The 12,381-nt window shown below is 40.2% G+C and overlaps 1 protein-coding gene across 15 annotated transcripts; it reads left to right on the forward strand.

Annotated features, from left to right (window-relative positions):
- Positions 1 to 38: 38 nt before the first annotated feature.
- LOC135113016 (uncharacterized) lies at positions 39 to 12,073 on the forward strand. Of its 15 annotated transcripts, none has more exons than XR_010274662.1 (11): positions 39 to 115; positions 243 to 320; positions 3,635 to 3,888; positions 4,490 to 4,766; positions 5,524 to 5,691; positions 6,751 to 6,858; positions 7,907 to 8,033; positions 8,590 to 8,775; positions 8,934 to 9,348; positions 9,917 to 10,025; positions 10,231 to 12,073. XR_010274662.1 is itself a non-coding variant. In XM_064027937.1 (9 exons), the coding sequence occupies exons 4-7, from the start codon at positions 5,638 to 5,640 to the stop codon at positions 8,966 to 8,968; spliced, it is 402 nt and encodes a 133-aa protein (XP_063884007.1). In that variant the 5' UTR covers positions 56 to 320; positions 3,323 to 3,888; positions 4,490 to 4,766; positions 5,524 to 5,637; the 3' UTR covers positions 8,969 to 9,348; positions 9,917 to 10,025; positions 10,231 to 12,073. The 15 variants fall into 15 exon arrangements, 1 of the variants encoding a protein (XP_063884007.1); XR_010274660.1 differs by having other exon boundaries at positions 54 to 115; positions 3,323 to 3,888; XR_010274671.1 differs by having other exon boundaries at positions 62 to 320; positions 3,323 to 3,888; positions 8,934 to 9,109; positions 9,226 to 9,348.
- Positions 12,074 to 12,381: the final 308 nt, after the last annotated feature.

Here is a 12,381-nt window from a genome sequence, read left to right on the forward strand (position 1 = left end):
AATTTTTGAACTTGAAAATGCAATATACTTTAATTCAGAGATTTAAAAAGTGAACATACGTTTTAACCCAGCGGGTGCTGTAAACAGTACGTTGGCGGTTCACACCAGTTCAGAAGTAAGGTATCTTAAATTGCACTCGACAATGTTGTGAATACTTTAAAATGCTTGAAGCCATACTTGATGCCTTCCATAACGTGTAAAGTAAGAAGTTAGCCTGTGTTAAAAAGTGGTGATCCCTGCAGATTACCAAGGCATCCAGTCTCCCAGCAAGTGCCAAGAGGCATTCATTCAATGCTCCGCTGACACCAATTTGCCCAAAGGTATGCATTATATGTGGAAAGTACATTACGTACGGTGTAGAGGTGGTTGTCTAGTGATATAAATGGTAAGGTGGTGGTGCTGGTGATTGTGATGGTACTACACTGTTATTACCGTATGTCAGTATATTGAGGCTTGATATCACTTTTATTAATGTGCCAGTATTTCATTACCTATCTTATGAAATAACACTAGCTCTTGATATATTCTTTTCTACAAACCTTTAACAATAATTGAAAGTTTTTTTTTAAATTGAATTCAATGCCTTTTCTTATTGATGAAAATAGGAAATAATTATGGCTACCACTGGCTAGACACGCCATACCTTGCCTTGAGTTTAGGTATGGTTAGGTTAGGTTTGATATGGTTGGGTGTAGTTAGGTTAGTTTTGGGTATGGTTAGGTTACAGCAAGTACAGTTAGGTTAGTTTGGGTGTAGTTAGGTTTGGATGTGGTTAAGTTAGTTTAGGTATGGTTAGATTACAGCAGGTATGGTTAGGTTAGTTTTGGTGTGGTCAAGTTAGTTTAGGTATGGTTAGGTTACAGCAGGTATGGTTAGGTTAGTTTTGGTGTTGTTAAGTTAGTTTAGGTATGGTTAGAACCTTGGACAAAAAATGAGGAACATCACTGAACCAAAAGATTTTTATTTATTTATTTATTTATTTATTTTATTTATTTATTTATTTATTTAATTTTCTTTTAATATTTCAATGAAAATTAGCAGTATTACTTATATCTGTCAACTTTCCAAGAGGGTTAGAGAATGCCTCAAGCCATTTGTAAGATAAGATTACACGTAAATTGCTTGGTTTAAGAGAAACTGGCATGTTAGTAAAATGAATCTTTACTGTCATGTGAATGAATATTTATAAATGCAAAAAGTTTAAATCTCCAAGAACAACCTGTGTTTTACAGTAATGTGGGTAGCCCACATGGGACCCATAAAGTAGCCCACAAAACACCCACATGCCTCCCATTATCCAATGTTGGCTGGGTATATATATATATATATATATATATATATATATATATATATATATATATATATATATATATATATATATATATATATATGAGGAGGCAGTAGACATCTGCCTAAATGATAATTACTACCAGTGAGGTCTAAAGCACTGTTCAGGGGGTGCTGTGAACTTATCATTAAACCCAGCTGTGACCTCGCTGAACGTTTCCCTTTGTGTCTCACAACACAAGGGGGCAGTCATAGCCTGCCCTCTAAAGACAACTCTCTTCCTCCACACAAAACTACAAGCACCTAATAACACACACACCCTTCACTCAAAAATTTTAAAATCATCGTGGCGACTCCTACACCAGCCTCGTAGTCCCCATCTGGGGAGGGGACCATAAATGTCCCCAGGTCAGACTGCCTTTCTGTCAAAGACCCTAAGTGTCTTGACACCCCCCTCAACTTTTTCTTCATTAACTTCTGCAACATTCGCAGTCAAAGATCTAATTTTCAATCTGTAGAACACCACCTCTCCTCTTCTAAACCTCATCTTCTTTTCCTCACTGAAACTCAGGTGTCTGAGGCAACTGACAGTAGCTCCTTTTCTGTTCCCTCTTACTTTCTCTATCCTCATTTTCAGTCCAAAGCTGGATGCTGCGTTTATGTGCGCAATGATTTAACCTGCTCTCGTGCCCACGCTCTTGAATCTTCTGAGTTTTCCACCATCTGGCTACGACTACAGAGTCACTCTCATACTAAATTTATCTGTGCTGTATACCTCTCACCTAACTCCTCTGATTATAAGAAATTCTTTAACTACTTAACTTCCAAAGTGGAGCACATTCTGACCCTCTTCCCTTTTGCAGAGATCTCCATTCTTGGAGACTTCAATGTTCACCACCAGCTTTGGCTTTCCTCTCCCTTCACTGACCATCCTGGTGAACTAGCCTACAACTTTGCTATCCTCCATGACCTAGAGCAATTGGTGCAACACCCTACTCGTATTCCTGACTGTCTTGGAGATACACCCAACATTCTTGACCTTTTCCCCCAGCCTCAGCCCCAGCCCCAGCCTTTTCATCCCAGCCTCTCCCAGTGCATCCTAGCCTCTCCCAGTCCATCCCAGCCTCTCTCAGTGCATTCCAGCCTCTCCCAGTCCATCCCAGCCTCTCCCAGTCCATCCCAGCCTCTCTCAGTGCATTCCAGCCTCTCCCAGTCCATCCCAGCCTCTCCCAGTGCATCCTAGACTCTCCCAGTCCATCCCAGCCTCTCCCAGTGCATTTCAGTCCATCCCAGCCTCTCTCAGTGCATTCCAGCCTCTCCCAGTCCATCCCAGCCTCTCCCAGTCCATCCCAGCCTCTCCCAGTGCATCCTAGCTTCTCCCAGTCCATCCCAGCCTCTCTCAGTGCATTCCAGCCTCTCCCAGTCCATCCCAGCCTCTCCCAGTCCATCCCAGCCTCTCTCAGTGCATTCCAGCCTCTCCCAGTCCATCCCAGCCTCTCCCAGTGATAATAAAGCAATTTGGATTTAGGAGAGGGAGATTGTGTTACAAACTTACTGAGTTACACTTAGATCTATAGAAAACTGTTATCAAATGGCATATAACATTTTATGTTATATGCCATAATTTATTATGGCATATAACAGATTATTATTACAGATGCCATTTCTTAAAGAAATGGCATCTGTTTTTTTTTTTTTTATTCTCTTTCTCTCTCTCCCTCCCTAAGGCAGTGCTCCTCTTACAAAGGAAAAATAAATAATTAAATAAAATAATTAATTTACAAATCAAGGGCTGGATTTGTGTCTGTGGAGGCCTGTGAGCAGCCTGAGTGTGGAGGCCATCTACCTGAAATATTTATATTAATATTTTTGTATCTGTATTCCATGCAGTTTTTAATACATATAATATATTATAGTGAAAGGAACATATTTATTTAGTGTAAATGAAACAAGTGGTTATTTTGATAGTAATAAAAAAAATATTTAGTTCATAGAAAACTAGTGTTTGATTAATTTAAGTTTCTTTCACTTACAGAGTATTTATGTGGGAGACTCCTCAGATTGTGGAGACCCCAGATTGTGGAGGCTCCTGGGCAGCTGGTCTTTTTGTGGACTCCTAAATCTGGCACTGAACAAAATTCTCTCTCTCTCTCTCTCTCTCTCTCTCTCTCTCTCTCTCTCTCTCTCTCTCTCTCTCTCTCTCTCTCTCTCTCTCTCTCTCTCTCTCTCTCTCTCTCTCTCTCTCTCTCTCTCTCTCTCTCTCTCTCTCTCTCTCTCTCTCTCTCTCTCTCTCTCTCTCTCTCTCTCTCTCTCTCTCTCTCTCTCTCTCTCTCTCCTCAACTCTCAGCCACTGGATGGTATATCAGTTCACACAGCAAGAAGCCAAGGACCCACCGAGGCTGTCACTTGGAAGAGGTCATTGTTGTTGCATCCAGCATCCCAGCCTGACTGCCTAGACAGGTCCCGCAGGTTGCTGAATGGCAGAGGTGCAGGCTGCTCCACAGCAAAATGTGAGACCAGTGTGGCAGAGTATGATGTGTACACAATGAGGGACACACTGTAGCCAACCCAGTAGATTACCCGTGCTGCACTGCTGATTGGGTAGGTGTTGGAGCCTGCAGGAGGAAGAGGAGGAGGGAAAGATGCCATGAAAAGGCAATTTTAAGACATGGAGGATGATACAAAGGCAATTTAAAATCTTTGAAAGTAACACATCTTTTTAAATTAAAAAATGTAGAAAAGACCATTTTAAAATGTTTCAGAGATGAAAATGCAATTTAAGAGTTTTCTCATCATTTCTAAAAGATTTATATCTCATATCTTACTAAGAAAACTGTTGATATCATCATATGAAGAGAACTACTGATAAAATTAAATACATTACTTGATATCCATATCAGTCATATTAACACCACTTGCTTATATTGCTCATGCCAGAACTAATTCAAGTTAATATCAGCTCAATTATGAAAATACACCAGGTATCATGTAAAGTTTCCCAGTTTTAAATCTATCCTTTAATAACTGTCTTTCTGTATTCCCATCTTATCAAACATTAAACACCACTACCCTTGCATTCAACTTAGTCTCATACCCCAACAGGTCCTCACCCTGCTGTAGGAGGGCTGGCAACATGTACCAGCCATCTTACCAAACACTAAATGCTCCAACACTTGAACTGACCAGTCTTACACCTCAACAGGTCCTCACCTTGTTGTAGGAGAGCTGACAACATGTACCAGCCAGCAGCAACTCCCATGCTAACAGGCTTCTCCCCCGTGGGTATGTAGCACCTCTGGAGTCGCTCGATGAAGAAGAGGATGCTGGCGAGGCCTGTCGTGTTAGCCGGGATGCGCCGGTACAGAGCTGTGTCCGTTGGGGTTGTGTAGGCAAGCATCTTCTTGGCAAGGTCCTCGTAGGTGGCCGCAAACAGTTTACGGCTGTGGGATGAGAACTTGTCTTGTGAATGTGACGTTGGGGTGAGTGTTAATCTGATTTTGTGTTACTATGTTCTGTGGGGAGTGGGTGTTAATGTGATTTTTTGTTAACTGAATGCTGTGTCTGACCTCCTGAGGTGTAGTATGGTGGGCCACAAGATTGTCCCTTTCCACTAGGGGCTGACAGATGATATTAAGAGTGTGAATGTGTGTGTGGTGTTAACGTGCTGGAGTGTGCACAGCCAGGAGTGTTTGGGGAATGAAAATAAAAGGAGTTATGGATGTTTAAAAATGCATCTTTTGAGAGCTAAGTATACAAGAAAGTTGGTGTGTTTGGGGAATGAGTAAACAATGAAGAAATGTTTTGAGGAACTGGGTGTGCAGAGGCAGGAGTGTTTGGAGAATGAGAATACAGGAAGACAGGAATGATTTGGGAATAAGTGTACAAGAAAGGAGTGTTTGAGTGACAATATATAAGGAAGAGGTGTTTTGAAAATGAGAGTACAAGGAATGAGCATTTTGGGAGTTAATATACAAGGAAGCAAGTATTTAAGGGACAAGTATACAAGATTATTTTCCTGTCATATGTCATTATACAATGTTTTTCTTTGTTATATACATCATTCCCTTTCACTTTTCATATCTTGTGTTCTCGTCATTCTGATGTAATGTTACAGATAGAGAATGTTTGGTGTCAAATTTTCACTAATTTCATATGTGTATAAACTTTCATTTCATTGACTTTTTTTTACTATTACTACTATATTTTCTTGCTTTTTAAACAAGTCTTTTCTTTCAGAGGAGGGAAGCACAGGGGAAGAGGAGGACGAGGAGGAAGAGAGTTAAGAGTCACAAGAGGAGGAGGAAGGTGGAAAGAAAGAGGAAGGAGAGGAGGAGGAGGAGGAGGAGGAAGATGGAGAAGGAAAGGAGAAAGATAAGAAGGAAGGAAATGCCGCAGAAGGAGAAGGTGAGTTGTTAATAAGGTTTTGTGTGACAAGTTTTCTGAAAATTTTATTTGTTTACATGAAGTTTGTTTTGTATATATTACTCTTAATATACTACTTCTCCCACCACATGCAATTTGTCTGTCTGCTGTTGTGGTTCTTTCATTTCTTGTTCCCTTTCCTGAATATACCATTTCCTTAGTTTCATATCTAGTACCCTCCAATAAAATTTCTGCTTCTCGGTCTCTGTACTTCTCTCGTTTTTTTTGCTTGGCTTCATTCCTCAGATCCTTCTCTTTTTCCCTTTCTTCCAAGTTCATATCTCTTTTTTACCCAAATATTCTTGTATTCTGAATTTTCAGCAAGCTTCCCAGTTCTCACTAGGATCTCCTTTACTGTAACTTGGGATCTCATTCTCACTTTTAATGGTCTTTTACCTCCTTCACTATATTTTCCAATTCTATATGCTTCTTCCACTTCTCATTCCAGTCCCTGTTCTTCACCTTGGACCATTGTAATAATTTTCCTTACCAACTCCTCTCTCTCTCTCTCTCTCTCTCTCTCTCTCTCTCTCTCTCTCTCTCTCTCTCTCTCTCTCTCTCTCTCTCTCTCTCTCTCTCTCTCTCTCTCTCTCTCTCTCTCTCTCTCTCTCTCTCTCTCTCTCTCTCTCTCTCTCTCTCTCTCTCTCTCTCTCTCTCTCTCTCTCTTATTCCCTTTTCTTCCTTTCTTCCTTCCCTCCTATCTTTGTTTCTCCCTCCTCCTCCTCCTCCTCCTCCTCCTCCTCCTCCTCCTCCTCCTCCTCCTCCTCCTCCTCCTCCTCCTCCTCCTCCTCCTCCTCCTCCTCCTCCTCCTCCTCCTCCTCCTCCTCCTCCTCCTCCTCCTTCATTCTACCTAACAAGAAATAATAGATTCAAGATTATACCCAAACGTTTTAAATCCCACAAGGCCAAACATTTTTTCTTTAATCGTATAGTAAATATATGGAGTAAACTTCCTGCAGAAATTGTGAACAATATTGAAATTGTGAAAGCAATATTATTGAATCAGTTCATCCTAAACATTTACACTTTGTTTTTCCACAGAGCAATAAGAAATTAGAATTGACAGAGAAACCAGACAAGGGACTGCATTTGAAGAAGCACAAGAACCAAGAAATTACATCATTCAATGAAATGACAACATAATCTAAAGTAAGAATTTACATAGCTTTCATTTTGGTTTACATTCTGAAAGGTAACAGTAACATGGATATGTTTTTATATTGAAATCTTTCTCTGATTGCATACAAATGGTACCAATCAACAAATAATAATGTAATACTTAGAAGCTGGGAATTCAAATCACTGGTAGATAAAATGAACCACCATTCTAGAGTGTACATAACTAAGGAATTAATATACTGGTTAACTGTCACACCAGCATGAACAGAATAGCAACAATTGTTGAGTAGAGTCTGTAGGAGGCAGGGAAGGAGGCATGTAGTCAGTTTTAGAGAGCAGTTATTATGAAATCAGCTGTAGAATATTCCTAAGATGCAATACTACTGGAGTCTGTCAGCTTGAAGACAGTTTATTAAAGAAGGGAAGTTCATGAGATATAAAGCCTTTGATTATTCAGTTTCATTTCCAAAGTAACATTTATTTATTGGTGTGTTGCTTCCTGTAAATAGTAAAGCCTTGACAGCACTGCATCTCTCACACCACGCTGTAACTGTTGAGAGAACCCTAACCCTTAGAGAGAGGAGGAGGGAATCCTTGGTTTATGTTCAGTAAAGCCCTGTATTCTTGTCATGGCAATGTAGAATGGAGGCGTCATTGGTTTATGTTCAGTAAAGCCCTGTATTCTTGTCATGGCAATGTAGAATGGAGGCGTCCTTGGTTTATGTTCAGTAAAGCCCCGTATTCTTGTCATGGCAATGTAGAATGGAGGCGTCCTTGGTTTATGTTCAGTAAAGCCCTGTATTCTTGTCATGGCAATGTAGAATGGAGACGTCATTGGTCACATACTGTTCTAATGTAATCTAATGTAATCTAATGGAATCATGAAGGTGTAAAAATGCAGGATATGGACATCATCAGCTTTTGTCATTAAGGGTGGTAAAGTGAAAGATTTGTTAATCACTTTGGTCTTTAGTTGATGCTTCTGGTGAGGCTTTCCTGTTTAAACTTGGCATAATATATATAAAATGATGTGGCATGTTAAACAAGTTAACTTACTGCCTTCTTGTGTCTTTCACAGATAGAAATAAAAAACGTCACAAGACAGAATAGTGAGCTGCATGCACTTATCACAGAGTATAAAGTCACTCCCTCAGAGGAAAAAGACAAGGATGGCATGTCTTCATGTGAGAACTCAGAAGCTAAATGTGAGCTACCATCCACATGAATATATATTTGTATATCAAACTGACATTCTCCTTGGAGGGAGGCTTTCCAAAGTGCACACACACACACACACACACACACACACACACACACACACACACACACACACACACACACACACACACATCTCTGCATCAGGACTCAACAGCCAGACTGATAAACAATTACTTCACCCAAGATGATCAGCTGATAGGATTAGCTGTGGATGAGCCTCCTGTGGTGACTAGGAGTACAAAAGCCAGCAGCTAATTTTGGGAGCTGCCAGTCATCATGGTCCTGGTGTCTGAGGTGCTGCTTTTGCATTTTCCCAGTCATGGGTCGAGGCTACATCACATTTATTCATTCACAGTTGCTCTTAGTTATCTCTGTTACAAGTTAAAATTTTTCCTGGCTCCACAGACATTTCTGGTGCATCTAACCCTCTCTCCATTGCCCTTCTATTTCCCTTAGTCTTATACCCACTTCTTACATTACGTCTAATTACTTCCATTGGTCATTCTTGTCTGGCCCTCTGTTGCATCAATTTTTCACCTCCAGGTACAGATACCAAGGGGAAATTGCTGGGTCAAGTGGCTACACTGACATCTGAGGTTAGCAGGTTGGAGAGTGAGTGCAGCAGTCTTCAGGTTCAGCTAGACTGTGAGAGGGATAAGTATAACAAACTGCTGGGAGAATCTCTTGCTCATGAAAAGTTGTCTGAAGATGTCATAACTGAACCAAAAGGTAAGAAAGTTTATATTCTCTAATAATAAAGCAAATAATTTTTCCTCACTGTTGCTCAATTTTTTGAATTAATAACAAAATAAAAGCATTGTTATTGGATTTGTTTATTGAGGCTGTATTAAGAAAAGTTGAGAGAAACAAACTTATTGTTTTATCAGGAGAAACAACAGGATTGGGAGGAACTGAGCTTTAACAGAAGCTGCAACAACTGCAGGAGGCTCACAGGGTCCTGGAGAGCAGGTTAACTTGCAGCATGAAGGAGGTGGCTGAGCTAAGTGACAGGAAGTAGCAGCTTAAGCATGCTGTAGTGCATGAGGAGACAGAGTCCATCGGTGTATGCATGTTTTTTGCTCATTTGAATCATCTGTAAAAGTGAAGTGGAGGAAGTGTTTACTGTTTACTGTATGCCATTTCCTTGGTCTTTTAATGAAGAATTTTATCCTTCTTCAGGTGACTACATCACCATCTACCAGTTGCAGCGAGGAGTGATGAAGCAACAAGCTCGAGAACGCGAGTTAGACCTTGCCAGCCTCCATCATGAATGAGAGGAAATGAAGCAAAACCACTCTGCAGGTTAGTGCTCTCTTTTGCATCTCACACACTTCTTATTCATGTCATGGCAGATTAGTGATTTCTGCTGCATCTCACACACTTCTTATTCAATTGCTGGCAGGTTAGTGATCTCTGCTGCATCTCACACACTTCTTATTCAATTGCTGGCAGGTTAGTGATCTCTGCTGCATCTCAAACGGTTCTTATTCAGGTGTTGACCAAAGTACTAAGCCTTCATATCATTACCTTGCTCTGTGATGGAGGCTACACCATCTGGCATCTAGCTGAGATTTAATGTTGCAGTAAAGCTTCCATATGAGTTCATGTAGAGCAAAATGTTTTCAAATGCCAGGGAAGTAGTGTAATGTAACCTTCCAGAGAAATCTATCCCTCATTTATTAGTTAACAGGAGTGTTTAATGTACTTAATGTGATTAGCCAGGATCAAGGGTCAACTTCTTCACTGACCATTTACTCTCAGGTGATGTATCTGTCCTCCATGAGTCACCAGAGACACATAAGGTGTTGTAAGTGAAATTTCATCTATTAGATTTATTCAAAATGTGAATTAACACAGTTGTTTCCTGCAGGATTTGATATCAAAGCTGGTGCAGGAAAAGGAAGCAGATCATGACCTTCAGCAGCTCGAGAAGATAAGCAGCGTCCTTAAGAGTCCAGTTGCTATCTTTAGCAGTGTTGGTGAGTAGTAAAAACTGAGCCATCTTATGAAGTGCAACGAAACATTATTATTATCTTCATAATTTTCTTGAAATAAACAGATTTCTGTGGCATGTTGCTCATTAGCACTTTAATATCAGATAACACCAGTTATTTATGTAATGATGTAATGTACTAAGTAGATGAAATACAAGTGGCATCTGCTAACACTCTTGATGTGGAACAGGAACCAGTGAGTCTGAGACACCCACCAGCAGTGGAAAGCTGGCTGACGAGCGCCTCAAGCACTCTGAAAAGGTGGAGCAACAACAAGAAACAGAAAATTGCATCCATCATTCTTTGCCTGAGGAGGGAATTGATGCTCTGTTGACCCTTCACACTGATGTCCCTCATGAGGAGGCAGAATATGAATCCTACAGAACTTGCCCATAGAAAAACCAAAACTGTTACTGCTGCCACACTGCCACCACTTCCACTGACACCAAAAGCCCAACTGTGCAGAGAATCCTGGACCTCCGCAATGAAATGGAGTCCACCAGTCACCTGGAGCACTTTAGCCTCCAAAAGTTCCATCCGTGTCCATTGTGTTTGGGTAAACTTATCACTGTATAAGGGGACAAGTATCAGTGTATGGTTACTATATACTCATTTGTACTTAAAGATGTCATGTCACATCATTCTCTCTCTCTCTCTCTCTCTCTCTCTCTCTCTCTCTCTCTCTCTCTCTCTCTCTCTCTCTCTCTCTCTCTCTCTCTCTCTCTCTCTCTCTCTCTCTCTCTCTCTCTCTCTCTCTCTCTCTCTCTCTCTCTCTCTCTCTCTCTCTCTCTCTCTCTCTCTCTCTCTCTCTCTCTCTCTCTCTCTCTCTCTCTCTCTCTCTCTCTCTCTCTCTCTCTCTTTCTTTCTTTCTTTCTTTCTTTCTTTCTTTCTTTCTTTTTGCATATTTTACTGCTTTACATTCCTCCCCACAGTATTTTTTCATCTACTTTATGACTGCAGTAGTTTTATCATCCCAGTGTATGCCGTATCCACTCTGAAACTGTAATTCACCAATCAGCTCAAATGTGTCTCTGTTTTGATAATCATTAATTTGTTTCAGCTACACAACCACTCTGATAAGGGACAAAATCTACTTCACCAGTCATCTATGTCATACAGTCATATATATTCATACATATGACAAAATACTCTTCCTAAGACATTTCTTATTTTCTCTTCTCAAGTGACCTGTCCATCTATCTAAGGTACCACATAACATTTAAAACTTACAATATTGCATTTAATTCATGAACATTTTTTTGTCTATGTAGACTTGAAATTGTATTGGTTCCTGTGGATGAGTGGGCCATGCTGTGCTTTGTCAAGGATGGTGTTTGGTATTGTGATGACTCTTGCCACAATCAAGTGTCTCCCACAGAGTAGTGGAGTACCTATGTATGGTGTTGACCCAAGCTGTCCAGGTCTCATCCAATGCCTTAATATGATTTAGATGATCAAAATGGTTTAACTCACCATTTAATCAGCTGACTGATTTGAATGGAGAAGTATGTAATGTGTTGTAGCCTAACCATCCCTGCCAGCATGGTCAGACTCTTGGTAGTAACCTGAAATGCTCCTAGGTAGTGAGTATCATTGCACATAATGATCTTTACTTTGTCAGTAATTCAATGATACTGAATATTACTCTACTGGATTTTGCTCAGCACTGCTTGGTAACTTTTGGCCATAATCCCAGGTCTGGAATGATATGAAGCCATGTTTTTACATTCCATATGAGACAGGCAAGCACTATGCTTTGCCTGACTGATACCTGTACTTTGCATTTATGACCCCAGGTAGTTCATCACTCTCTCTCTCTCTCTCTCTCTCTCTCTCTCTCTCTCTCTCTCTCTCTCTCTCTCTCTCTCTCTCTCTCTCTCTCTCTCTCTCTCTCTCTGTTTGGAATTATACTGTATATTAGGAAATATCATTAAAGAGTGTGTGTGTAAAAAGTGTTTGCATTATTGTGCATTTGATGTTGGTTTCATGATTTATAAAGATTGCTATTTTTAATAAAGTTATTGAAATTGTTATTGAGTGTTTGTATTGAACTCATTAGCTTTGTAATAGTGTGCGTCTCATCATGCATTCATTAATGATGTAGAGTGGAAATGTCCACTCCTATCATGCATAATATCAATGCATTATTGGTTTATGTTGTTATTTGTGTATAAATTGTAAAGTTATGCCAGTCTATTTTAGTACAAACTAAATATCAGCTGGAAGAGAGGACAGGTAATGGCACACTAAAACACAGGAAGGGACAATGATATAACCATCCAATTTAACAATACACAGAGCAAGAAGAATGAGAAAGCAATAAAAATGGATTATTTAATGG

The sequence above is a fragment of the Scylla paramamosain genome, chromosome 25, assembly GCF_035594125.1.
Source record: "Scylla paramamosain isolate STU-SP2022 chromosome 25, ASM3559412v1, whole genome shotgun sequence".
NCBI classification, from domain to species: domain Eukaryota; kingdom Metazoa; phylum Arthropoda; class Malacostraca; order Decapoda; family Portunidae; genus Scylla; species Scylla paramamosain.

Coding starts and splice junctions, on each gene's coding strand:
- LOC135113016 (XM_064027937.1), top strand. CDS start 5,638: ATGGAGAAGGAAAGGAGAAAGATAAGAAGGAAGGAAATGCCGCAGAAG. Junction 8,034..8,589: donor TGAGAACTCAGAAGCTAAAT/GTGAGCTACCAT, acceptor TTTCACCTCCAG/GTACAGATACCAAGGGGAAA. Junction 8,776..8,933: donor TGTCATAACTGAACCAAAAG/GTAAGAAAGTTT, acceptor TTGTTTTATCAG/GAGAAACAACAGGATTGGGA.